The 26,882-nt window shown below is 52.5% G+C and overlaps 2 protein-coding genes across 3 annotated transcripts; both read left to right on the top strand.

Annotated features, from left to right (window-relative positions):
* Nucleotides 1–1,465: 1,465 nt before the first annotated feature.
* Nucleotides 1,466–4,893, top strand: LOC136157519 (echinoderm microtubule-associated protein-like 1). The gene is made up of 4 exons (XM_065919378.1): nt 1,466–1,532; nt 4,166–4,384; nt 4,477–4,600; nt 4,785–4,893. The coding sequence occupies exons 1-4, from the start codon at nt 1,466–1,468 to the stop codon at nt 4,891–4,893; spliced, it is 519 nt and encodes a 172-aa protein (XP_065775450.1).
* A 1,484-nt stretch (nt 4,894–6,377) lies between these two features.
* On the top strand, nt 6,378–25,819 carry EML2 (EMAP like 2). 2 transcript variants are annotated; one of them, XM_065920645.1, is made up of 19 exons: nt 6,378–6,426; nt 6,960–6,988; nt 7,188–7,320; nt 11,339–11,488; nt 12,233–12,302; nt 12,415–12,525; nt 13,762–13,857; nt 14,750–14,884; nt 15,663–15,762; nt 16,507–16,661; nt 16,988–17,113; nt 19,343–19,474; nt 22,121–22,188; nt 22,459–22,547; nt 22,780–22,877; nt 23,448–23,535; nt 23,974–24,069; nt 25,133–25,263; nt 25,567–25,819. In XM_065920645.1, exons 1-19 carry the CDS (start codon nt 6,407–6,409, stop codon nt 25,690–25,692), a joined length of 1,953 nt encoding a protein of 650 aa, XP_065776717.1. In that variant the 5' UTR covers nt 6,378–6,406; the 3' UTR covers nt 25,693–25,819. The 2 variants fall into 2 exon arrangements, with proteins under 2 accessions (XP_065776717.1, XP_065776718.1); XM_065920646.1 differs by having other exon boundaries at nt 6,390–6,426; nt 7,191–7,320.
* Nucleotides 25,820–26,882: the final 1,063 nt, after the last annotated feature.

The raw sequence follows: 26,882 nt of genomic DNA, 5'->3' as shown, positions 1-26,882 counted from the left end.
GTCACAATCAGACAGTGGTGGAGTCAGGATTCAAACCCAGGTCAATTTGGTTCCAAAGCCCTGAGCTTCAAGGCCTGCCAGTGTCCTGAAGCAAATCTCTTCTGCTTTAGGGTTGCTTTCCAGGTGAGGTGGTTGGTAAAGAATCGGACTGCCAATGCAGAAGGCACAAGAGACCCGGGTTTGATCCCTGGATCAGGAAGATCTCTTGGAGAAGGAAATGGCAACCCACTCCAGTATTCTTGACTGGAAAATTCCATGGACAGAGAAAACTGGTGGGGACTACAGTCCATGGGGTCGCAGAGAATCTGACATGACTGAGCATGCACTGGCTGGCTGGCATACATGTGTCTCTATATATCTGGCCCCCAAGTATAAAGCATGATCTGGGTCATTGCTAGGGGCTGACTCTCAATGGGGATCTGGAGAAGGTGGTCCAGTATTCTTTAAATCCATTGTCAGGTTTTCTTCCCTTTTTTCTCCCCACAACTTAGGAGCCAGCTCCGACTGACACCGCCAGCAGTCCAAGTATCACAGCTGGGCCTCTGTCAAAACCCGGACTGGATAATAACGTGGGAGATGAAGCCTTTGGAGGGAGGAGCTAAGGGCCTGGAAGGGCCAATAGGAAAGTGGAAGGAAAGGTGAGGGAGGGACTAACAGACTTAGAGTAAGGGGCTCTAAACTTAAAGGGCGGAGCCAACCCTATCTGTTGGCCGGGTCAAGGGCTCTGGCTCTGAGACGCTCAGAGGGCGGTGCCAAAAGCTCTGGGGTCGGGAACAGAACTTTAGCTCCCCCAACGGGGTTCTGGGGGTGGAGCTAAGAGCCCTGAGGGCTGGTGTAGATAGAATAAACAAGAGCTCTAAGACATGAGCTAGAATAAGAGTTCCAGGGCGGAGCTTGTGGGTATCTGGGTGGATTTGAGGCTCCAGGGTCAGGCTTTGGTCTTACAAGGCGTCTTCTCGAAAATCCAGGGAAAGATTAGGAAGGTCTGGGGAATGTGGGAGTGTCTTCTTCCACCCTACCTTTCTCTAAGAGCCGGGGGCTATGCTTCGGGCTAAAAAGCAAAGAAGGCCCTGCCCCTTCCAACCCTTTTGCATTCCTATTGGTGGAGGGGGCCTGCGCGACAGGCTCTCATTGGTCCTGAACAGGCGAAGAGGGGGTCTAGAGAGAATACGCGCCTGTTGTGGGCGGTACCAGACGGTACCGAGAGGGATCTCGGCTCAACCAATCCCGGCCCGAGGATTGTGTTGGGGGGCCTGGCAGGGGGTGTCCCGACCCCCTCCCCCTTTCTGGGCATCCTGGGGGATGACCCCGGTGCCAGGCCCGGCGTCGGCCTCCTGATGCCGGGCGGGCCGAGCTGGGGATGCTGGAACGAAGGGCGTTGCTATGGCAACGGGAGGCAGGGCCTGGGGGGGGAGACCGGGCCCGAGCTGGGACCGGGGGGGCCGGCGGTGGATGTGGCGGGGCGATGGCGGAGCGCGGCCCAGCCTTCTGCGGCCTCTACGACACGTCCTCGCTGCTTCAATATTGCAACGGTGAGACCCCTCTTCAGTTCCGACCCTGGCCCCGCCCAGGGCTGGACCTATCTTCTTCTACCCCAGCCTCCTCCTTCCAAGTCCCCATCCTCGCTCCTAGCTGAAGATTCTCCTTTCTCCCCTAGCAGGACCCTGACCCCATAGCAAGATGCCTGATACCCAAAGCCCTGATCCCAGTCCTGTATCTTCTTCGACCCTCCCCTTTTTCTCCAGGTGGCTGAACCGAGAGAAGGGAGCAGAGCCTTTAGGAGCTTGGGGTTGCAGGAGGGAAGGCCTGGAGGTCTGGAACTCTGCTCTCGCCAACCTCTCTCAATCCTCCAGGACCCTCTCCCTTCTCCTCAGCAGAGGGACCGATTGAGGGAGAGTGGAATTGGGTGTTGGCTTGTGGGCTGGATGTGGGACCAGGCAGGATGACCAGAGGACTTTGCCTCCACTCTACCCACCAAGTCCTCAGGCCCCACCCCTCCCACACATTAGGACTCATCCCTTCTCCCTAGACAAATCGATATGAAAAAGAAGGGCCACTGTGGGTGTCAGACCCGAATGAGGGGAGCTGGAGGCAGAGGGGAGAAGTGGGAAGTGGGGGCTGGTTTCTGGGCAAAAGAGCTGAAGGTGGGGGAATGAACCGGCAGGAGGGAGCAGAGGACTTGAGTCATGGTGGGTGAGGGGTGGGTGGGTCAAGGCCTCAGAATAAGCTGGCTCTCTGGATGGGGGTTACAGGGGCAAGGTAGCAGTTCCTCCACTTCACTCTGGGGGCCTGAGAAGGAACTCCCATTTGGAGGCTCACCTCTGGGCATACACCCCAGGGTCAGGGACCAGAATGTTCATTTTTGTCCTCCTCAGCTCCTCTGAGAGTCAAGCTGACAGGGTGCCTAAGTCTGGGTCAAATACCTGTTCCAGGACTCAAAAGTTGTGTTTCCATGTATGAGTAACTTTATTTCTCTGGGTTTCCGTCCCCATCTATCTCCTCGCCTCCTAAAATGGGTATAATACTATAGCTACTAGAGTTGCTGGGACATTGGGTACCATGTGCTCAGTTGCTTCAGTCATGTCCAACTCTTTGCGACCCCGTGGACGGTAGTCCACCCGGCTCCTCCGTCCATGAGATTTTCCTGGCAAGAATACTGGAGTGGGTTGCCATGCCCTCTTCCAGTGTGGGTACCATAATAACATTTAATTATATTCCGGATTTACTGAGCACATACCGGAGTCTGGTGAGATGCTAAGTGTTTTGCACATGTCAGCTCTCTATGACAAATTTCATTTTGGGGGGGTAGTATAGTATTATTAATGGTAAGTAGGAGGGGTCTTGGCACAAGAAGGTGATCAGGCCATCCTGCACCTCCCCTATTGGCTGTTTGACCTTCGGTGATCTCTGCACTCTCCCTCGTCCTCCCTCTTTAGTTTCCTCTTTTGCAAAACGCAATGCCAACAGGACCCTGAGATTCCTTCTCTTATGAGTTCTGAGTCCTGACAGCTCTCTCCCTCAGACCTAACCCCCACCTTCCAATGCAGGTCCAGGCACCAGACCAGAGTGGCGTTGGGTGGGGGGCAGGGCAGGCGAGGCCAGGCAAGCGATTGGGCCGCAGGGGGTGGAGGAGGGAGGGGAGGGACCGATGGCTGCACTGCGGAGCCCAGCGGACGGGCGGGGCCTAAGGACGGGGGATAGCAGGTGCTACTTCCAAGCCCCGTTCCTGTTAAGGCTACCACCTTTACTTCCACCGGACTGGGAGCCAGGGCTTCCCTGGTTCTTACCAGCAATGAGTCTGGGTATGAGTGGTCTGGGAGGAAAGGGGGAGCGGGGACCACTTTGGTACTCTGCCCCTCCCACTTCGGGAAAATGAGAGCCGCGGGAGATGGAGGAGGAGTTATTTGGCTGCATCTAGAGAGGAGAGGGAGAGCCGAGTCAGGGGCATGGGGGTACAGAAGCTACATTTAAAAAGAGGATCAGAGGAGAGAAGCTTGGGTCGGGGAAGTTAGTTTGGGTGTCAGATCCCCTTGCGCGAATCTCGGGTCTTCGAGGAGCTGCCTGCAACTCCCAAATTTGCCGCCAGGGGCCGCAGAAACTCTGTCCTTGCAGCAAGTTCTGGGGTCGAACCGCTCGGTGAGGAGAGAAAGCGGAGAGGGACCAGGCACAGACCTTTTTGGCTCGGAAAGTCTTAGAAACAGAGAGGGAATATTAGTACCCGAGATAAAAAATCTCGATATTCGTCAGAGGATATTGGGGATCAATTCTAGAATGTTGGTGTCATTCGGGAAAAGTTGATGTCATCCTTAAGATGTTGATATCACTCATAGGTATTTAGCATCTTAGTCATAAAATCTTAAAACCAGATTCGAGAGGCTCTTGATTTGTAGACTCTTTCTTAGAAGGTTAGCGAGGAAGGGACTTCCCTAAGGTCACGCCTCCAGGGCACTGCAGCAGAGAGGAGTGTGCGGGCAAGGGTTGAGAGCCGTGGGGATTTCCTTCCTCTCTTCTTGGCCCACATCCAGGCGGTCCAGCCCCAGGTCGCGGGAGATGAAGGGGGCGTGGCTGGCCCCGGACTTAGCCCCGGGCAGGTGGGAGGGACACTTCCCCCTGGGCGTTGGAGCTCCTGGGTGGCCCTCGCAGCCAGCGATTTCTTGCCTTCTAGATGACAATTTGTCGGGCACGAGCGGGATGGAGGTGGACGACCGCGTGTCGGCGCTGGAGCAGCGGCTGCAGCTGCAGGAAGATGAGCTGGCGGTCTTAAAGGCGGCGCTGGCTGACGCGCTGCGTCGCCTGCGGGCATGCGAAGAGCAAGGCGCAGCGCTGCGCGCGCGGGGCACCCCCAAGGGCCGGGCTCCTCCTCGCCTAGGCACCACTGCCTCCGGTATCTTCACTAGACTAGAGGGGTGAGGTGGTAGGGGCTGGGGCCTGGACTTCAAACTCATCCTCTTCTGTCCTCTAACTCCATCCCTCTAGTGTGTCAGCTCCTGAAAGGTCTTCCCACCAGGACGCCCCTCAATGGCTCGGGACCCCCGCGGCGCGTGGGCGGCTATGCCACGTCCCCATCCTCCCCCAAAAAGGAGGCGACCTCTGGGCGCAGGTAAGCCGTGGAAGTCGGGATCCCCCGCCTCTTCCAAGACCTCGGAGGCTGTTTATATGAAAAGGGATGGATTCAGGTGTCTGAATATCATCAGGGGAAGGTCCTGAAAAGTTCTCGCCTGCCTCCGGCACTCGCCTGCTGACTTCGCAGGTTCTGCCCCTAACTGTCTGCTCTCTATTAGCAGTGCCCGGCGCTACTTGTCACCAGAGCGCCTCGCCTCCGTGCGCCGCGAGGACCCCCGCAGCCGCACCACATCCTCTAGCAGCAACTGCAGCGCCAAAAAGGAAGGGTGAGTGTCCAAAGCGGGGTCGTACCGCAAAGGGTGGGACCAAGACCTCAGTGAGGCTTGGAAAACGATGGGGAGACTAGGGTGATGCCCCAGGCCACGAGGTAATAACCTAAAGCATGGTCATCTAGTTCAGAAAGCGGAAACGGTGAAGGAGGATCGGAGGGACCAATCTTGAGACGGCGTGGAAGTAGTGAAAGGCACGGGAAGGCGGAGCCAACATTGAGGGGCGTGGTCAAAACTTTAGAGGCTGGACTAGAGCATAGAAGGCGTGAACGGTCAAGTCTCTCGGAAGAGTCCCGAGTAGAAGTTAGGCAGGAGCCAGGATTGTGGGCGTGGTTATTAAGGTAAAGAGAGACTCCCGCAAGGAGTCTCCGGGAGGCAGTCAGGTCAGGGCTCTAAGAGGAGTTTCTGCAGGAAATAGGGTAATCAGAAGAACGGGCGTATTTGAGGGTGTGGCCAGAGGGTAAACTGGGCAGAATCAGAATCTGGGGTGAGGGTAACGGGCTGAGATCACGTGCAATACTGTCCGGTGCAAGAAACTGGGAGGAGGGAAGCCTGGGCGTTGCCAAGGTGGAAATGGGCGCGGTTTGAATTTGAAGGTTGAGTGTGGTCATAGGAGGAGAAGGGGACGACAGAAGAATGAGATGGTTAGATGGCATCACCGACTCGATGGACATAAGTTTGAGCAAGCTCCGGGGATTGTGATGGACAGGGAAGCCTGGCGTGCTGCAGCCCACGGGGTCGCAAAGAGTCGGACGCGACTGTGCGACTGAATTGAACTGTGGTCATAGGTGGACATGGACAGACCTCGTAGGTCTGCAGGGACTCAGAGTGAAGTCTTGGTCTGCTTGCTTGAACAGACCTGAAGAGGATAGGAGTTTCCATGAGGAGCTGTCGATTCAGGGGTAGGGTCAAAAGGAGAGGTGGGACTATGATCAGAATGTTGGGCGAGGTCAAGTTCCCAGAGGCCGGGCCAGATTGAATGTCTGGGTGGTGTAAAAACCTGAGTGTGGAGTCCCGATGCGGTGGGCGAGGTCAAGGCTGGGGGGTGGGGCGGACTAAGGCTGGACCGGAGTCAAAAACCCACACATTTCACCCCACTGAAATAATAGCAAACGCGTACACAGAGCTATGTGCCAGGTACTACACAAGGCACTTTACATGAATTAACTAACTGAAGCTTCACAATCGCCCGGGAGGTTTATTATCCCCAAGTGAAAAGTGAAGAAACCAAGGCAGAGGTTTGGCAACTTGTTCACAACGCTGGGAATTGGCGGAGCTTGGGTTTGAACTCAGGCAGACATGTCCTCTAGTCCGTGTTCTCAACAAACAGTCTCCCTCCCCCCACAAAAGTGCCTGGTATCAGGACCCCACAGCCCCGGAACGTGAACCTCCGGCCGCGGGGTCTGCGGCTGAGGGCGGGGCAGGGCGCGGCGGCGCGGGCGCCTCCCAGGGCCGGAAGCGGCGGAGCTGGTCCCGGCTCCACCTCCGGCTCCGAAGCACCGCCAGCCGCCGCCATGAGTAGCTTTGGACCTGGGTGAGACCCTCTCGCACACACCCCCTCCTCCTTGCACTAGCAGGACCCAGGTCTCCCCTTTCTTCGGGGACCCAGACCCGCGGGCATCACCTCTTTCCGTCAGCAAAAAGGAGTGTAGAGACACGCCCCTTCGCTTAAACCCGCACCTCTTCCCTTTCTATTAGAAGTTTGGGGCGCTGTGGGACTGGGGTGGACAGCGTTGGGAGAACCGTGCTGACTTAGTAGGGAGGGGTACCTTGTGACTCCCCGCTTCCAGGATCGCGTCCCTGCCACTTCATGCTGTGTGATCTTTGGCGATCACTGCCTCTCTGGGCCTGTGTCTTAGGCTCTGCAAGATCAACCGAGCAAAGCACACGGCCTGCAGAGAGGCAGCGCTCCGCTCCTTACTCGCCTCCCCCCCCCCCATTACTCATCAAAGACCTCGGGAGAGCCGTGGGGTGGGGGAAGTGGTTTTTTCCAGTTTCTGACTTGCCTGCTAATTAGGGCTTTCTTTTCTTTCTTTTTTTCCCCCCTCCTTTATCCTTTCCTGACAGCAAAACCAAAGAAGTTATCTTCAGCATGGGTAAGTAGGGAGAATGGGAGGGCCTCGCTGGGGTGAGAGGCCAGAGCTGGAGGTCAGGAAACCTCTTTGACCTCATCTCCACCCCCCACCCCTTCCCTCTTTTACTTAAAAAACATTTAAAAAGTGAATTCAGAAGGGGGAGAGGATAAGGGGTTGTGGACTGGTGTCAGCACCTGACCTCTGGGGGTATGCATCCTAGCAGAGGAGGGCTCGGTGAAAATGTTCCTGAGGGGCCGCCCTGTGCCCATGCTGATCCCGGAGGAGCTGGTCCCCACCTACAGCCTGGACACACGGTCTGAGCTGCCATCACGCCGATTCAAGTTGGACTGGGTGTATCCTTTTACTTTAATCTCTTCTTCCCGCCCCTCCCACCCCACCCCCCACCCCCACAATCCGGAAGGGACAGAAGCCCTTCCGTGGGACTGCAGCTAGAGGGAGGGTCTTTGTACCGAAGGTGGGACTTCCTGGGCATCTATGACGTGAGGGATCAGGAAGAGCCTGGAGTCTGCAGAGAGCAGAGGGAGGCAGATTAGCTCACGTGACTTTTATGATTCATTAGAGCAGCAAACATTTGCTGAGTGCCCTCCGACTATCAGATTCTCTTCTACACACAGGCTAGGTTCCCTGAGCTCACTTTCTAAAGTGGGGGAGACTGAGGCCAGTGAGTCAACAGATAAGATACTTTCAGCTAAGTAATAAATGCTGGTCATACAGTAAGCTCAAGTGAGAGGAGTAACTGGGTTTCTCTGAGGAGGGGGCATTTGAGCTGAGAATTGAACATTTAGGGGCCAGGGCTTCTCTGGTGGCTCAGATGGTAAAGAATCTGCCTGCAATGCAGGAGACCTGAGTTCGATCCCTGGTTCGGGAAGATCCCCGGGAGTGGTTACCCACTCAAGTATTCTTGCCTGGAGAATTCCATGGACAGAGGAGCCTGGTGGGCTATAGTCCATGGGGTCGAAAAGAGTCAGACACAACTGAGTGACTAACAGCTTCACTTCACTTTTATAGGAAGAACAGAAGGCACGGCAGGTCCAAGGGTTCTGTGGTCAGAGTGAGTTTGGTGAATGTGAAAAATGAAAGAAGTTGGTGCTGGTTAAGAACCCTGTCTTTGGAGCCTGGCAGAAATAGGTTGAAATGCCAGCCCAGTCTCTGGCTGGCTTTGTGACCCTGGACAAATCACCTTGCCGTTCTGTGCCTGGTTTGCCTCCTCTGAAAAGTGGGTGTCATGATTTCAGATTCATAAGACTGTGAAACAATGTGCTCATAATATGTGCCCTATAAACAGAGATTGATTAAAATAATAACTAATCAGTATTGAGCACGTACTGACCATGCCACATGGCATGTGGGATCTTCGCTCCCTGACCAGGGATTGAACCTATTGGAAGTGTGGAGTCTTAACCATTTGACTGCCAGGGAAGTCCCTATTGAGCGTTTTTTGTATGCCAGGCACTGTTCAAAGTTCTTTTAATATAAATATATTGAGTAATATGATCCTTCTCTTTTGTAGGGTTCAGAATATGTTTTTACAGCCAGGGTTCTCCAAGAGCCCTCTGAGGCCTGCAGGTTGGGAATGATTCCCCTTACTTTTCAAGTGAGAAAACTGAGGCCACGAGAGGGGTCCCAGCCCTGTCCTAGGGAATCAGGGCAGAACTGAGGCCAGAACTCTGAGCCCTAAGCTTTTTCCGAAACACAGACTGGGGTTTGGGATTTGCATCCTGGGGACCCACTTCCTGTCCTCCTCTCTTGGCCTTGGTTTTTTCTCTGGAGGAGGCAGGAATAGTTGGAGCCCGGAACCTCTTTAAGTCAGCTGGAAGTATTCACAGGAATTGAAGAATACCATGCTGTCATGCCAGGCTTGGCTTGATAAGTGAGCATCAGGAGAAAAGCAGCTGAGACAGCAAAAGTCCATATGGGCCTCATTCCCCAGCCCTAAAATGGCTGCAGGGTGAAGCAGTTTCTATGGGGTCGGGATAGGCATATTGACATCCATTCAAATGTTTCGTGAACATTCTGGGACTAAGGGGCTGGGGTCCAACAGTCCCCAAATTAGTACCAACCTGCCCTCCTGGGCTCATAGTCCAGTGTGTGGACAGAATCCATGACAATGACAACTTAGAGTGGGCAAGCCTGGGGTGGGGGAACCCAGAGAGGGCAGCCAACCCAGCCTGGGCATCAGGGAAGGCTTCCTGGAGGAGGAGTTACAGAAGAGAACAAAACAGCTCAGTTTTGGCTGCCGTGCAATTGACAGTCTCATCAAGGACTGGGTGCAGTTACCACATTAATCAGATAAGTAGGATGAGTCCAGCAGACGAAGTGAGGCTGAGGCCTGCTCTGAGGATGTGATAGCTGAGAAAGGTGGCAGGTAGCGTGTAGTAGGCAAAGGGAAATGTTAGTGCCAAGACCTGGGTGATGGTCATGATCTTGGTGTTTTGGGGAAATCCAGCATCAGAGGACAGAAGGCAACGGCACCCTACTCCAGTACTCTTGCCTGGAAAATCCCATGGACAGAGGAGCCTAGTAGGCTGCAGTCCATGGGGTTGCTAAGAGTCGGACACGACTGAGTGACTTCACTTTCACTTTTTTACTTTCATGCATTGGAGAAGGAAATGGCAACCCACTCCAGTGTTCTTGCCTGGAGAATCCCAGGGACTGGGGAGCCTGGTGGGCTGCCGTCTATGGGGTCGCACAGAGTTGGACACGACTGAAGCAACTTAGCAGCAGCAGCAGCATCAGAGGGCAGAAGCTAAGACCAGGGAAGGGCAAACGAGGCCAGCAAGTGGAGCTTGGGCTTTCTCTTAGGGGAACTGGGGAGCCACAGAAAGTTCTGAACAGAAGAGGGGTCACATTCCTTCAACAAATACTGAACTAATATGTCTGCTCTGTACCAGGACCTCATCTAGGCACAAGGGGGACGTCAGTAGACAGAACGGATAGAGGTCCCTGCCCTCCTGGAGCAGGCACTATAGTTGGGGAGACACAGAATAAGTTAAACAGATGGACTTCCCTGGTAGTCCACTGGTTAAGACACTGTACTTCCAATGCAAGGGGCACAAGTCAGATCCCTGGTTGGGGAATTGCCATGGGGTGTGGCAAAAACAAAAACGGAACATGTGGGATGCTGGTGAATGTACTGCAGGAAAATGAAGAGGGGGGGCGATGGGGGCATTGAGGGTGTATGGGTTTTATTTTTTAAGGTTTTTTTTCTTTTGACATGGACCTTTTTTTTTTTAAGTCTTTATTGAATATGTTACAATATTGCTTTTGTTTTCTATTTTGGTTTTTTGGACCCAGGCATGTGAGATCTTAGCTCCCTGACCAGGGATCAAACCTGAACCCCCTGCATTGGAAGGGGAAGTCTTAACCACTGGTTTGCCAAGAAGTCTCGAGTTTGCAGGGTTTTTTTGGTCATGCTGCGAGACTTGTAGGATCTTAGTTCCCCAAACAAGGATTGAACCTGGGCCCCAGAAGTGAAAGTGTTGACTCCTAACCACTAACCCGTCAGGGAATTCCGGTTTGCAGTTTTAAATATCTCACAACTATTTAGGAGAGGCTGACGGGGCCTCTCTAAGGAGCTGACAGTTGAGAAGAAAGCCTGAGCAGGGGACACGTGTAAACTGACTTAGTGATAATAGGTTTTAACAGGATCCCTCTGGGGAAGAAGGGTAGACAGATTAGTTTCCTGTGGCTGCTCTTAACATATGCCCACAAACTTGGTGGCTTAAAACAACAGAAAAATCTCACAATTCTGGGGCCAGAAATCCCCAATCAAGGTGTCAGCAGGGCCACGGTCCCTCTGGAGGTTCTGGGGGAATTTTTCCCTGGCCCCTAGCTTTTGGTGGCTGCTGACAAGCCTTTCGGTTCTTCCATCACTCCAGTCTCACGCTGCCTTGTCCCACCCAGTGTCAGGGTCTTTTTGTTCCCTGGCTCTTAAAAGGACATTTGTCACTGGACTGAGACGGCCCAGCCAGATAATCCAGGATGATCTCATCTCGAGATCCTTAATTACATCTGCAAAGAATCGTTCTCCAAGTAAGGTCACATTCTCAGTTTCCAGGTGGTAATATTTTGGTGAACACTTTTTTTTTCTTCATTATTTGGCCGGGTGGCATGTGGGACGTTAGTTCCCTCACCAGGGATTGAACCCTGCATCCCCTGCATTGGAAGCTCAGAGTCCACAGGACTTCCAAGGAAGTCCCACAGTAGACATTTTAGGTGGGGGGATTATTCAACCTCCTACAGGGCTAAGAGTGGAAACAGGAAAACCTAGCTCCTATGACCTTCATTTGGGAGTCTGCTAACAGCTGCAATGCAAAATACGCTCCTTAACCAGCCCTTGGGCATCTCTAGCTACGGTTACCGTGGCCGAGACTGCCGAGCCAACCTTTACCTGCTGCCCACGGGGGAGATAGTGTACTTCGTGGCCTCTGTGGCCGTTCTGTACAGCGTGGAGGAGCAGAGGCAGCGGCACTACCTAGGACACAATGATGACATCAAGTGGTGAGGCCAGGGAGGAGGATGCCAAATATCCCGCACAGGGCATCGTAGGGGAGGTGGGTGGGGCCAGGTCTTCACTTGGCCTGAATTCCGGCAGAATTCAGGGGGAAAAACATCGTGGATTAATTATCATTACTTCAGATGTCGGTGAATTCACTCCGATACCTGGATTTTTCAGTTCTTTTGAAAACTTCAAGCAGGCACACCAGACAGCCCCGCAGTGTGTTGGAATCCCGTGGTGGCAACCACCCTGTCGATGGGTGTGTTCTCCTGGTCATTTTGGTTCAGGCTTGAGCCCTGTGGGTCCCTGAGTTAGAGATCAGAGGCCTGAGTCTTGCTTCTGAGCCAGGGTACCTAGAGAGTGTCCCCTTATTGCTATTGAAGAACTAAATCATTGTTCATTGACTAACTCAGGGGTCCCCAACCTCTGGGATCTAATGCCTGATGATCTGAGATGGAGCTGATTTAATAATAATAGAAATAAAACGCACAATACATGTAGTGCACTTGAATTATCCCCAAACCATCTCCCTCTCTCCCATCTGAAGAATAGTTTTCTTCCAGGAAACCGGCCCCTGGGGCCAAAAACGCTGGGGACCGCTGGATTAAAAATAACTCATTGAGCCAACCTGTGGAATGAATAATCAGGCATCTTGACTGGGGCTGCAGCTGGAGGGGTCCTGGGCTGCTGTCAGCCCTGCCCCCCCTCACCCACTGAGTCCCCTCCACCTGCTCTTCTCTCCTCAGCCTGGCTGTCCACCCTGATATGGTCACCATCGCTACTGGACAGGTGGCGGGCACCACTAAGGAGGGGAAGGTAACAGTGGAGGGAGCAGGACCCGGAGGCTGGGATGGAGTTGTGGGTGCCGAGTCGGGGGCAGGGTCAGGGAGCCAGACCCCCCAGGTAACTGCCTCTCTCCTTCCTGCAGCCGCTGCCTCCCCACGTGCGCGTCTGGGACTCGGTCTCCCTCTCCACCTTACACGTGCTGGGCCTGGGGGTGTTTGACAGAGCTGTGAGCTGTGTGGGCTTTTCCAAATCTGTAAGTCCTGCGCACGCCCGGCCCTGGGCCCTCGCCTGCCGCTGGTTCCCCTTTGGGTTGGAGGCCACGCCCTCTTCGTGGCGTCACGGGTTGCTGGCCACGCCCCCGGCCCGAGTCCCGGCCCCCCTGCCCGTCAGGCTGTGCGCCCACAGTTGCAGCCTCACCCGCCTGCTCTGGTGGCTCAGCCATAAAGAATTCGCTGGCCTGTGTGGGTAGATGTGGGTTTGATCCCTGAGTCGGGAAGGTCCCCTGGAGGAGGAAATGGTCAACCTGCCCCACTATTCTTGCCTGCAAAAGCCCATGGGCAGAGGGGCCTGCAGGCCACAGTCTATGGGGTCGCAAGAGTCAGACGCGACTTAGCGACTAAACAGACAGACTCCGAAACGACCCTTTGTAGATCAGGTAATGCTTTTTGCACTGTTTTCCACACCACCTTTCATTCTGGAAGGATCCTTATCTGTAGGCATTTTAAGCCCTGTGTCTAGCGCAGCCCTGCTCCTAGTACCATCCGGAACATGGGTGTTGGCAGATATGGGGGAGGTAAGCACAGAAATCAAGAGTAAGGGTTTAGGAATTTGTAGAGCAATTTGACATTCCCACAATATCCAGGTGTGTGATTGGTGGTTTTTTCCTAAAATCATATTTTACATTTTTATTGCATTTCACCAAAGTAGTGGCTGCAGCAAATCAGGAAATAAAAAACAACTGGTCCTCCCACTGACCATTTAAAAGCCTCACAGGTTTTCTGAGACCTTTGGAGAAATAAAGCTATTTTGTTGCCAGCAGCTGGGGGAAAGAAAAACTCTGCAAAGTCAAAACTAACCTGTGCTTAACTAAAGATATAAAACAGCGACATTGTCCCAACTTTATTAGTTGTTTAACTTCATAGTCTTACAAGCCATTACAGAATAAAGAGGCAGGTTAGATGCTCTTAGTAAGAATTCCTGAGGGTGTGCTGGTTGCAGAGAAATTGTAGCTGAGGGGAAATTAGATGAATTTCTTAGGGACTAGTCATTTCAAAAGGAAAACTATAAACAGCCTTTAAAATGTGTGTGGCCCTGGATGGGGAGTGTATTTTAATGTGTTCCATATGCCTTGGGCCAGGGCCTTTGAAAATCTTAAAATAGGCCTGAGTGGCTAATGCCCTAGTGGGCAAGGTATTGGTGTTGGGGGTGGGGAAAGGAGGGTAGATCCAGACCTGTCTGCCCCTCCCCCCATCCTCTCTCCTCTTCCTAGAATGGGGGCAACCTGCTGTGTGCGGTAGATGAATCCAACGATCACGTGCTTTCTGTGTGGGACTGGGCCAAGGAGACCAAGGTGGTGGATGTCAAGGTGAAGTAACCCCCTTGTAACCTCCCCTTTTTTTTTTCAATCTTCATTCCTTGGGGTCCCTCTTTGGTGGCCAGATCTCAGTGTTCATGAGTCCAGAGTCAGATTCACCTCGAAGTCCTGGCTTTTCCATTTGCTAGCAGTGTGACTTCAGGCAACTGGCTTGCTGTCTCGGTGCCTCAGTTGCCTCATCTGTAAAATGGGAGCTATGGTAGCATCTCCCCTATAGGGAAAATTTGGCTTTGATGTTGGGCTATGGGGTGGGCAGACCAGGCCAAACAAGAGGATCAGTACAAGGTGGCTGCTGTTTCAGTTGCCCTGCGATGTCTAAGATAGACCTTGACTCGCATCTCTGGCTGGTGGCCTGTTTTACAGATGAGGAACCCGAGGCATGGTAGAGGGGAGAGCTACTTGCCCAAGGTCATATGCTCATTCTAGGATGGGCGGCCCATGGTTTGGGGAAGGAGAAGTAGTTGAGAGGCTGGGCTCCCAGTGACTTGATTCCAGACGGAGTCTGGCTATGTGTCCTTAGGCAAGTGACTTCCCCTCTCTGAGCTTCACTTTGTCATCTGTAAAGGACGGCACTAATGAGCTTTACCTCACAGGGTGCTGTGGGGTTAAATGTGTTGATGGATGTAAAGGGCTTGGCATGGAGCTTGGTGCAAAGTAAGGGCTTTCCACGTGTCTGCCATGAGATTGGTGAAGAAGGCAATAAAGCTTCACTGACTGGCCCTGCTTCCTGTGCTTTAGCTTGCCTGTATAGAAGAGATACAGGCAAGTCAGTTGTGCAGTACACAACCCACACAGCTGTATTTAGGGCAGTCCTTCCTGGGATGGGTGTGGTGGTCCTGGTGGCTTTGAGGTCCTCATTCTGAATCTCCTCCACCCCTTAAAGTGCTCCAACGAGGCCGTGCTGGTGGCCACCTTCCACCCCACAGACCCCACCGTGCTCATCACCTGTGGGAAATCCCACATTTACTTTTGGAACCTGGAGGGGGGCAGCCTGAGCAAGCGGCAGGGCCTCTTTGAGGTGAGTGCCAGGGGTCCCGGGACTGGCTGACCCTGAGGGAGGCTGGCAGGGACCCTGCAGACAGCTGGAGACACCACAGAGCCTGGAATTTGTAGGGATGCTGAGATATTGCCTGCTGGGGCCTCAGTTCCCTTATTCATACCAGGGGATGGTCCTCCCCAACTCTTTCAAGTTGTGATGATTCAATGGGATGAAGAGCTCCTAGCAGATAGTGGATGCTGGGTCAGTGGGTTGCTGTGGTTGTCAATACTCTGGATAAATAGAGAGGTTGGAGCCTGGTGACTGGGAGAGAGAGAAAAACAGCAGGAAGCAGAGGCCCGCCTTTGGTGAGAGTTGGGTCTTCCACCCCAACAGAGGAGGCCCTGAAAATACCAGGCTCAGATGGAGGTGAAACAGAGAGATACTGAGAAGAGGGTGGGGCAGGGCAGGGGGAGGGATCCAGAGGCAGATGGGTGGGGGGAGGGAAGGAGAGGAGAGGGGTGGGGCAGAGAGGGGGAAACAGCAGGGGAAACTGAGGACAGAGACTGGGACAGAAGTCAAGATGAGAGAGAGGAGGGAGGAAGAGGATCTGGGGTGGGGAAGGGAGTCAGTGGGGTCAGAAACTAGGCGATGTGACACCATGGGTGTACACTGGAGACAAGGATGCTCCTCACAGGGCCGCATCTAGAAGCAGGGAAGACCTGGTCCTGCAAGACCATAGTCCTGGCTGGTGGGTGAGCTCGGGGAGGCCACCCAGCTTCAGTGACCCTCTGACACATCCCCTCCTCCCCCACCTTAGAAATACGAGAAACCGAAGTACGTGCTGTGTGTGACCTTTTTGGAGGGTGGCGATGTGGTCACCGGGGACTCTGGGGGGAACCTCTATGTCTGGGGCAAAGGTCAGTGTCACCCCACCGTTTGGTCCCCAACCCAGTCCTCCCTGACTCCCTTTGAATGTATGATGTGCGTGCGTGCGTGCTAAGTCACTTCAGTTGTGTCCAACTCTGTGCAACCCTATGGACTGTAGCCCTCCAGGCTCGTCTGTCCATGGAATTCTCCAGGCAAGAATACTGGAGTGGGTTGCTATGCCCTCCTCCAGGGGATCTTCCCAACCCAGAGATCCAACCCACTTATCCTATGTCTCCTGCACTGGCAGGCAGGTTCTTTACCACTAGCACCACCTGGGAAGCCCTGGGTATGATACAACAGGTTAAATCCTTGCTTGACCAATTCTAATGCCTCCATCAAGGTTCACCTCTATCCCCACCTGCATGAAATCTTGACGTATTTCCTTCCCTTGTCCTCTGCAAACCTCATGGTAGTGATCAAGTTTGAAAATGAATGAGTTAACCCAGATTAGATGGATGGAAGGATGGTTTGTTTCAGACAAAGGAATGAATGAATAAGGCAGTGAATGAATGTAAGAGTTGTCCTACTCAGTGAATAGAAGAATGAGTAAATGAATACGCTATCTTTCCAGATGGCTTATTAGATGGATGGTAGGGTGGTTGGGTAGATGGGAGGGTAGGTAGAAGAAAAGGTGAGTGAATGGCTGGATGTGGGACTGAGAGTTTGAGGTGTTTTCTGGGGTCAGTGTGGGGGCATCTTCCGCATGCTGACCCCTGCCCCTGGCCACCCCGCAGGTGGGAACCGAATCACACAGGCAGTGCTGGGTGCCCACGACGGCGGCGTGTTTGGGCTCTGCGCCCTGCGGGACGGGACGCTAGTGTCCGGCGGGGGCCGCGATCGGCGGGTGGTCCTCTGGGGTTCTGACTACAGCAAGCTGCAGGAGGTGGAGGTGAGGAGGGGGAGAAGCTCATACAAAGGTGAGGAGATCTCCCACCACCCCACCAGGGCTCCTAACACTAGACCCTGCTCTCCCAGCCTGTCTCCCCCATCCCCACCCCGCCCTCACCTCTGCTGTTGCTGTTCAGTCACTAAGTTGCATCCGACTCTTTGCAACCCCATGGACTGCAGCACGCCAGGCCTCCCTGTCCCATCACTATCTCCTAACGTTTGCCCAAGTTCATGTCCGTTGAATCGTTGGTGCTATCCAGCCATCTCACCCCCCACCTCTACATGTGTCCTAAACTCATCTGCCCACCACCCCCCACACACACCCAGGTCCCCGAGGACTTCGGCCCCGTGCGCACCGTGGCGGAGGGCCGGGGAGACACGCTGTACGTGGGGACCACCCGTAACTCCATCCTGCAGGGCTCTGTCCACACTGGCTTCTCGCTGCTGGTCCAGGTGAGCATCTCTTCTGCGCATGCCCTGCTCCGTCCCCACCTGCCTGTCTCCCCTCCTCTGTACCACTCACTTCTCTCTCACCCCTCCCGTTTCTCCTCACCTCCCTGCCCCATTCCTTATCCTCTGGCCTGGTTAACACCTCTTACCCTCCTTCTACCTGCTTTTGACCTGTAACCCCACCCCTGCCCGAGGACTCCTGCCGCAGAGCACCCCCTGGGCCCGCAGTGGGTTAACTGGTAGCACAGCAGGGTGTTCCCAGGACCCTGCTGGAGCTGTGCTGCCCCCTGTTGATCAGGGCGGTGTCCTGTTTCCTTAAGTGCCCTGGCAGGTTGACCCACAGGCCTCGGGTCACACACCTTGCAGGTCTCCAGCTCCAGGGCTCTAGGAAGGCCCTCTGAGGTCTGCTCAGATGCCCACGCCTTCCTCCTGGTGGACCACAACTCTATCTCACATCCAGGTTAAAAAGCCCACCTACCAAAAAAAAAAAAAAAGCCCACCTACCAAGTGGTGGTCTAGAAGGATGGCTTAGAATATGAATTCTGGGGAGTGACTGCCTGGGAGTGAAAGACCACCCTGTCGCTCACTCGCTGTGTGATATGAGGCAAATGAGGAACCTCTCTGTGCCTTTATGTAACGAGAGAGTAACACAGCTGACCTCACAGGGTTTTATAAGGATTCCATGAGTTAATTCATATACAGCATTTAGAATGGTGCCTGGCATAGAGTAAGTGCTCATTGAATCTTGGCTGCTCTTTGCTGGAACTTCCTTAGTGGTCCAGTGGTTAAGACTCTTACCTTCCATTGTAGAGGGCATGGACAGGTTCCATCCCTGGTCTGGGAACTAAGATCCCACATGCTGCATGGCATGGCCAAAAAGAGAAAAAAAAAAATTGTTTCTTGTTCAGTGGTTTTCCCCTTCCTTCACTCCCAACATGCATTTTCCCTCTTACAAGGTGTCTGAGATCCATGCAACTGGGTTTAGATTCTCCCTTCTGGCTCTTAGGGGCTTTCCAGGTGGCTCAGTAGTAAAGAATCTGCCTGCATCTCAGGAGACATGGGTTCAGTTCCTGGTTCGGGAAGATAGATCCTCTGGAGAATGAAATGGCAATCCACTCCAGTATTCTTGCCTGGGAAATCCCATGGACAGAGGAGCCTGGCAGGCTAGAGTCCACGGGGTCACAAAGAGCTGGACATGACTAAGTGACTGAACACACACACATACTATGGTTCTTATTTCCATTGAAGAAGATGAGGAAAAACAAGGACTAGAGGGATTTCCTAGGTGTCCCAAGGCCAGAATGGACTTTAAAGACCCCTGATAATAGCATCAACGTTCTACAGTATTAGTTATACATATTTTTTAAATTTTTTCATTCTTTTGGCCACACTGTGTGGCTTGTGGGATCTTAGTTCCCCAACCGGGGATTGAACCTGTGCCCTCTAGCAGTGAAAGCAGAGCCCTAACCACTGGACCACTAGGGAATTCCCAAGTTATATATTAATGTATTACTAGAATTCTATTATTTAGCATTAATCATTATGCTGCTATCAATAATTATAGTTCTGTTGATTATCATAGTTAATTATTTTAATAATATATTAATAGGGTATGTTATGTTAATTTAATAATAATATTTTTATAATATTTATAATAATAATTTAATAATAGATTAATAGGGTATGTTTCATTTGGTGAGCACTTTGTACCAGCCTCATACACCTTCCATGTATTTGCACTTTCAATCCACAATTTGAGTAAGCAGAATGCCATGAGACACATACAGTGATTGGACCCATTTTACAGAAGATGAAACCGAGGGTTCAAGGAAAAGTCACCTGCCCAGGTGACTGCCATAGTTAATAAATGAGATATGGTCAGACTCACCAGGCTGAGTACCCTCCATGGTTTCCCACAGCCTTCTAGGCACTGTCGGACACCTAAGATCAAGCTCCTACTCACCACATCTCTTGCTTCTCATTGTGCAAACTGGAAAACAGAAGTCTTGAGGGGAGGGGGCACATTTGCCTGGAGCCCCTCCACTGGGGCAGGGGTCTGCCCAATCATTGCCTCCTTCAGATACCCTGGGCAAAGCGTCGTCTCTGGGTCACCAGTGGGGAGAGTGTGTTGCTGAGGCTAGTCCAGCACTTCTTTCTGGCATCAGAGGTGGGGGATGCAGAGGAAAGATCTGGATTGGTGGTCTACATGCTGTAATCTCTCCTTCCTGCTAGGGCCACATGGAAGAGCTGTGGGGCCTGGCCACGCACCCCAGCCGGGCACAGTTTGTGACATGCGGGCAGGATAAGCTGGTGCACCTGTGGAGTGTGGAGTCCCACCAACCCCTGTGGAGTAGGACCATCGAGGTAAGGGGCTGGGGGACTTGATACACCCTTCTAACAGGACCACCTGTCTCAATGTGTCAGGGTTCAGTACATCAAACAGAAACCACACCCAGTGTCTTTTAGCAGAATGAGATTTAATGCAGGGAACAAAACGCGCTTGGGAGGGCTGGGCGAGTGGGTTCTCGACTGGAAGGAAGCCTAGAACAACACCCCAGACCTGACCTGCCTGAGGAGCTGCTGCCTTTTTCATAGGAAGGTGGGGGTCAGGAACCACTGGGTTCAAGAAAATTCTGTCCTCATAACTGTGATCCAGGAATCAGGATGCTGTGGTCACTCAAGTGTTGGCTCTAGAGCTATACTGTCTAGTACATGTGGCTCTTCAAACTTAACTTTAACTGTAAGAATGAAAGGTTCAGTTTCTTCTTTGCACTAACTACATTCCAAACATTGGACTGCATATGTGTGTACATGCTCAGTTCCTCAATTGTGTCCAACTCCCCTGTCCATGGAATTCTTCAGCCAAGAATACAGGAATGGGTTGCCATTTCCTTCTCCAGGGGATCTTCCCAACCTAGGGATCGAACCTGCATCTCCTGTGACTCCTGCATTGCAGGCAGATTCTTTACCTGCTGAGCCAGAACGTGTGGCTAGTTGCTACCAAATTGGCACGTGCAGATACAGAACATCTCCATCATTGTAGAAAGTTCTGTTGCACTGTCTTGCTAAATCTAGAGTGACTCAATGCTGGCTGTATTTGCAGTGACCAAAACCAGATCCTCTGAGCCCTTGCCTTTCAAGGCTAGTGGCTGCTCACCTGCACAGCAAATGTTTTCACAACCTAACCGGTCAGCGGAAGTGGCAGAGTGGGGCCTCTACTTTGCGTCTTCCAGAGCCCACAGTAGTGTAACTGATTGTTGGACACAAATCACAGCTGACCCTAGCCGCATGGGCTTCTGGGCAATGTAGTTTTTAAGCTCCCTTGCCTGTGCAGTATGGGAAAGGAGAAAGTCGTTTGTCATAGTCTTCACACCACCTTTTGAGGTTTTGCTCTAGGAATCCAGGGTTACCTGTGATCCTGGATCACTTGATGGCCTTTCAACTTCTAGGAGTCAGGGATGGTGTGTCCTAGAGATTACTGGGGCCATATGTAATAATCCTCACCTTGGCTGCTAACTGAACACTTACTATATGTTCCATGTTCCATGTTCAGCACAGCAGTTCTCTAGCCAGGGCACCAGAACCACCTGAGATGTCAGAAACACAGAATCGAAATCATGAGCTCTAAGCACAGGAAGTCTGATTCAAGAAGTCTGAATTTGGTCCCAGATTCTGCAGTTTGTAACAAGGTCCCTTAGGTTATTCTGTTTCAGGCAATCTCCCTACCATGCTTGAAACTGCGTTAGCACTTTACCCACATCATCTTTTTTTTTCCCTAACTTAAAATTTTTAACTTTGTACTGGGGTATAGCCAATTAACAATGTTGTGGTAGATTCAGGTGAACAGCGAAGGGACTCAGCCGTACGTATCCGTGTATCCAATCTCCCCCCAAACCTAGCTCCCATCCAGACTGGCAGATAACATCATCTTTTTAACTGCTTCCGCCCCCAACCTCCACAAGGCAGTAGGAATGATGGATCCTCACTTGGAAACAGGCCCAGAAAGGTAAAATCACTTGCCCATCAACAAGTGTAATTACGATCCTGCTGCCGCCGCCGCTGCTGCTAAATCACTTCAGTCGTGTCCGACTCTGTGCAACCCCATAGACAGCAGCCCACCAGACTCCCCCATCCCTGGAATTCTTCAGGCAAGAACACTGGAGTGGGTTGCCATTTCCTTTTCCAGTGCATGAAAGTAAAAAAGTGAAAGTGAAGTCACTCAGTCATGCCCGACTCTTAGTGACCCCATGGACTGCAGCCTACCAGGCTCCTCCATCCGTGGGATTTTCCAGGCAAGAGTACTGGAGTGGGTCGCCAGTGCCTTCTCTGAATTACAATCCTAGTTGACTTTTATTGAGTGCTTCCTGTGGGCCATCTTACTTACCAGCTTACCATTCTCGGGGCTTTACACCTTGCTTATAATAGTCCTGGGAAGTGTGTGTGTTGATGTTCTCCATCTGAGACAACCAAGGCCAGGATGGAGAAGCTTATTTGATGTCACATCACTAGGAAGTGTCAGAGCCACTGTTTGAAGCCAGGTCTGATTCATGGTGCTCTGTTGCCCCACACCCCAATTAAATATTTTTTTTGCTGGAGATTAGATAAAGATGTGGGGAAACAGGCACTCCGAAACACCTGGTGCTAAGCTGATATAATTTTATGGCAAGCAGATTGACATGATGTATCAAAAGTCTTAGAAATATGGACAGTCTTGATCCCAACAGCCTCACTTCTAGAAACATCCCTAGGGAGATCATCGTGGGTGAATAAAGCTGTGGGAATTTAAAACAGGAGTGAAAAAGGATCTAGAATCCACAGTGACAGGAGGAATGTTTTCTGTTCGAGCCAAGATGTTAAAGGGAAGGAGAGTGTTTTCTGAGTGTCTGTGGCAGGGGGATACCGGAGGGGAGCAGAGGGAAGTGAGAACCCTGGCAGGCTCTGAGGCTGGGAAGGTGGGCCAGATGGATGGGGACCCCAGCTTCCAGCCCCGTTTCTTCTCTCCCTCCTCAGGATCCTGCCCGCTCTGCCGGCTTCCACCCCAGTGGCTCTGTCCTGGCCGTCGGCACAGTGACTGGCAGGTAACACTGACGGGCATTTGAGGTGGGCTTCTGTGCTCCTCCCAGGAACTATCCTTGATTCCCCCCTCCTCCCCTACTGCCCCAAAGCCTACAGAGAATAATAATTAGGTCCCAACTGGTTGCCAGGACTTGATCTCCCATCATTCCTCTTTGGGAGTCTGCTTTCTCCCACGTCTTTCTGGGGTCCCTCCCTCAAGGCCCCACAGACTGCTACCCCTCTCTACCAGATCAGCTCACCCCTCCTCCCCCCACCACGCCTTCTCCTTAAAGATGGCTGCTGCTGGACACGGAGACCCATGACCTGGTGGCCATCCATACCGATGGGAATGAACAGATCTCAGTGGTCAGCTTCTCTCCGGGTAAGGAGGGCGACGGGGGACGCTAGGGAGGCAGGGCCTGGGAACAGAAAAGCTGGTTTACAGGCAGGAGAAAGGGTTGGAGCCTGCGTGGCCCCGGCCTAGGGGTGGGGCCAGGACTATGGCAGGGATGGAGCTCGGGAGTACTGAGTTGTCTGGGACAGTGGGGGGCTGACTCTGAGAGAGGAGGGGGTAGAACCCGGGTGCTTCCTCATAGCCCCCTCCCCTCCCCCAGACGGGGCGTACCTGGCCGTGGGCTCCCACGACAACTTGGTGTACGTGTACACGGTGGACCAAGGCGGCCGCAGGGTCAGCCGCCTGGGCAAGTGCTCGGTGAGTGGGCCGTGGTCCCCAGCCCGCGCCGCCACGCCGTCCAGGGGGTGCAGGATTAACCAGTTTTCTACCTCAAGGGAGCACAGCTTCAACGCTCAACTGACTGCCCTGATTACGTCTAGGAGTCTTAGCTGGGCGCACAACACATTCACCCTCTCCTGTGTTTTAAGCCCGCCCTTCGTGTAGCCCCGCCCCCACAGTCTAAGCCCGCCCCTTCGTGTAGCCCCGCCCCCTCAAGTCTAAGCCCGCCCCTTCGTGTAGCCCCGCTCCTCACATTCTGAACACACCCTCTGTGTATAGCCCAGCCCCTTGTATTCAAAGCCCGCCCCCTCTGTGTCTAGCTCGGCCCACTTGTTCTAAACTCCCCTTGTGTTCGAAGCCCTCTTTGTCTGGCCCTGCCCATCACGGTCTGCCCCTGCCCATGGGAGTCTGGCCCCACACTCCAAAGGCTTGTGTATCCTTCCTCTAGACCCCTTGTGTTTTCACCCTACCTCTGTATTTTGCCTTCCCCCCATCCTGGTCGGATCCTGCCCGCTCCAGCTCTAACCCCGCCCCTCCCCTCCCCTGCAGGGCCATTCCAGTTTTATCACCCACCTGGATTGGGCCCAGGACAGCAGCTGCTTTGTCACCAACTCTGGGGACTACGAGATTCTGTACTGTGAGTTCTCTGAAACCCAAAGGCACGCCTCCCTCAGCCTCTCTACTGCGCATGTGCGATTTGCATAGCCGTCCCTGGGTTCTGGCAGATAAGGCAGGGCATTCAAGTCCCTCTCCTCTGGCTGGTGTATTCAGGGGCTGATCTGTTGGGCTGGTCTCCTGACTTCTGGTTTCCTCCCTGGTGGACCCAACTTTTAACCAGTTCCTCCCCTCTCTGGTTGGATGGGTTGGGTACCGGTTTCTAAGCAGATACCCTTGCTCTGGCCTTGGGTTGTTATCACCACCAAGGATTTAGCCCCCTCAGCCAGTCTGAAGAGGTAGAATAAGCCACGGGACCTTAACCTCCTGTCTCGGACCTCAGTGTCCACTGTCTGTGAAATGGGTGTGTTGTCAGTAGTTCATTGTGCTCTGAACATCTCACCTCTGTTTTCTGCCCCAGGGGATTCATCTACCTGTAAGCAGATCACTACTGCCGAAACTGTGAGGAACGTGGAATGGGCCACGGCTACTTGTGTCTTAGGGTTTGGGGTGTTTGGTAAGTTGTGGAATGGACAGTCTTGCTGAGGACAGGAGTTCTGAGAAATATCCCTGACTGGTGGTTTTTACAGCCTCTTATTACGAGGCTGGGAAACTCATTCCTTTACCCATGTGAGCAGCAGTGTTTGTGTCAGAGGAAAGAGGAGGGTGAGATGACTGCTCAGGTCCCTTGGAGCTGTAATGAAATGAGAACAAATGGGGTTGGTGCCTGGCCCAGAGATTTGCATGGCCTGTGTCCCAGTCATGAGTTCGTTCAGGCATTAATGTACTCCACACATACTCCCTGCAGAGCTGGGCAGTGCCGAGACCCAGTGGTGACCACGACAGCCCCGGCCCTGCCATCATGGGTCTCACAATCCAGTGGACAAGACAGACCTGTCCCCAGATAACCCAGAATAGATCAGGCTGAGGCAAGGAACTCCAGAGAGGACATCTGGCTCCAGTCTAGCAGGGAGTCAGGGAGGACTTCCTGGAGGAAGGGACATCCAAACTGGGCCCTGCAGGATAAGGAGTTACATTCCAGTATGGTGAAGAAGGAAAGCAGTCTCTAGGCAAAGGGAATAATAGCCATGTATAAAAGCCCAGAGGTGACAGAGCTTGCTATTTGGAGAAATGCAAGAAAGCAGGATGGCTAAGTCATTGCCGAGTTCAAGGGAAGCACTGGTGAGGACAAGGCTGGACCAGTGTGAGGGGCCTGACAGAGCATGGGGGTCATGGTGAGAAGCCTGGAGCGTGGAAGGGTTTTTGTTTTGTTTTGGCCACGTTGTGTGGCATATGGGATCTTTGTTCCCCAGCCAGGGCTTGAACTCAGGCCCTTGGCAGTGACAGCATGGAGTCCTAAACACTGGATCACCAGGGAATTCCCCATGAGAAGGTTTTGAATGATGGAAGATAGGGTCAGATACATATTTCTGAAAGATTATTCCAATTCTCCTCCCTGGCTAGAGACAGGCTAGATGAGAGGTAGGCAGGGAGGCTGCAGCTGGGGTCTGCTCACCTTGGGGGTTCCTGGCCCCAACTGATATCTTATCATCACCGCCCACCCCCAATCTTGTCCGCAGGGATCTGGTCCGAGGGAGCAGATGGTACTGACATCAATGCTGTGGCCCGCTCCCATGATGGGAAGTTGCTGGCTTCAGCTGATGACTTTGGCAAAGTCCACCTGTTCAGCTACCCCTGCTGTCAGCCTCGAGTGAGTCCCTGTGGGAGCTGGCAGGGTGGAGGTACCAAGCAACCCTTTCCGGATCCCAGTTTTCCCATCTATACATAGAGGGCAGTGACTTTATCCCAAGGGCCTTTCTTAACTCGAAACGTGATAAATTTCTGAGTCTGCAGTGCTAAAGCTCTGAGCATCTGCATTATGAAATCTTTGGTTCTTTTATCCTATTAAGTCAGGATATACTTGCCGAGTACCTACTGTCCACCTGGGCACGGGGAATACAGCAGTGAACCAGACAGGTGACCTCCTTCTTGCTTCCTTCTCTCCCTCTCACAGGCCCTCAGCCACAAATACGGCGGACACAGTAGCCATGTGACAAACGTGGCCTTCTTGTGGGATGACAGTGTGGCCCTGACCACGGGGGGCAAGGACACCAGCGTGCTGCAGTGGCGGGTGGTCTAAACTGCGGAGGGTGGGGTTCCCAGGGACATGGGGCCCAGGTAGAGTCAGGTGGTGAGGCTGCAATTCTATTTTCGGGAGATGTCTATTGCCGAGTAGAGTAATATATACCCAGAGTATGTCTATAGCAAAGGGGGTTATGGGGGTGGGCGGGTGGACTGACAGACAGAAGTCTCTATTTATCGGGGTGGGAAGAGGGGTCACATTGATTTGGGGGAGCCATTAGAGTGTTTGGTTCAGAGTGTTTTTTTAAGTTTATTATTTTATATCATCCAGAAATAAAAACATGTGCACTGAAGTGGAGTGTCAGGGTCTGTGTATGGGAGTATCCATAGATTGAGTGTGTCTATAAGTATATGTGTGTGTGTGTATTACAGTGTTTGTGATTAGAGACCATTATTAGGTCTTAATTGGTCTTTAAGCTTGATAGAAACCAAGCTAGCTCTAACTTAGGCCAAAGGAGTACTCAGTTGGCCGACATACCCAAACAAGGAAAGGCAGTTGTCCCCTCTGGCTTTCAGGGCCCATGAACCAAGGGTCTGAGGGCAATCAAGGTATTCCATACCTTCTCTGATCTTCTGCAAGTCAGCTTTTTTCTCTGGGAACAGCACTCTCCGTGCAACAGAAGGATGGCACCTGGCAGTTTGAACCCCAAGCCCAAAAATCCCAAAGAAGGGCTATGATTGGCCCATCTGCAAATCAATCAACTTGGACTGTTGGTTGGTCTACTGTGATTGGTTAGTTCCACTTATATGCTGACCAGTCCTGGACCAATGATTGTGGCCAGGAAGATGGAATCATTAAAAACATGGAAGCCTCACTTGAACCATAGGGTTGAAATAGGGCAAGGAAAGTTTTCAGAGAAGAGGACTGATGACTATAGTGAGATCTAGTGGATGAGGTATGAGCGTTCTGCATTACAAGAGACAGAAACCTAATTTCATCCAGCAGAAACAATAAGAAGCAATTGCCAGGTTGTGGAACTGAGTAGTCCAGGAGGGGTCTAGCTGGATTGTGGTGATTGGGTTTCTCCCTTTGGGGATTTCTCAATTTTTTATCTGTAATCTTGAGCAAATTTTGAACTTTAACCTTTTATTGATGTGTTGATACGTTACATTCAGAAAAGTACACTCATCATAAATATACAAAAACAAATGGATCCAATCCACGCAGCCATCTCCCAGGTGATAACA

This window comes from Muntiacus reevesi, chromosome 2 (genome assembly GCF_963930625.1).
Source record: "Muntiacus reevesi chromosome 2, mMunRee1.1, whole genome shotgun sequence".
Lineage (NCBI taxonomy): Eukaryota > Metazoa > Chordata > Mammalia > Artiodactyla > Cervidae > Muntiacus > Muntiacus reevesi.
The sequence above is the reverse complement of the archived record's forward strand: the minus strand, read 5'-3'. Positions and strand labels throughout refer to the sequence as shown.

Bases quoted from the DNA above. Each gene is read 5' to 3' on its own strand.
- LOC136157519 (XM_065919378.1), top strand. From the start codon at position 1,466: ATGGCGGAGCGCGGCCCAGCCTTCTGCGGCCTCTACGACACGTCCTCG. The intron at 1,533-4,165 runs GTGAGACCCCTC...CTTGCCTTCTAG, and splicing joins GCTGCTTCAATATTGCAACG to ATGACAATTTGTCGGGCACG. The intron at 4,601-4,784 runs GTAAGCCGTGGA...CTCTATTAGCAG, and splicing joins GAGGCGACCTCTGGGCGCAG to TGCCCGGCGCTACTTGTCAC.
- EML2 (XM_065920645.1), top strand. From the start codon at position 6,407: ATGAGTAGCTTTGGACCTGG. The intron at 14,885-15,662 runs GTGAGTGCCAGG...CCCCCACCTTAG, and splicing joins AGCGGCAGGGCCTCTTTGAG to AAATACGAGAAACCGAAGTA. The intron at 23,536-23,973 runs GTGAGTTCTCTG...TTTCTGCCCCAG, and splicing joins GGACTACGAGATTCTGTACT to GGGATTCATCTACCTGTAAG.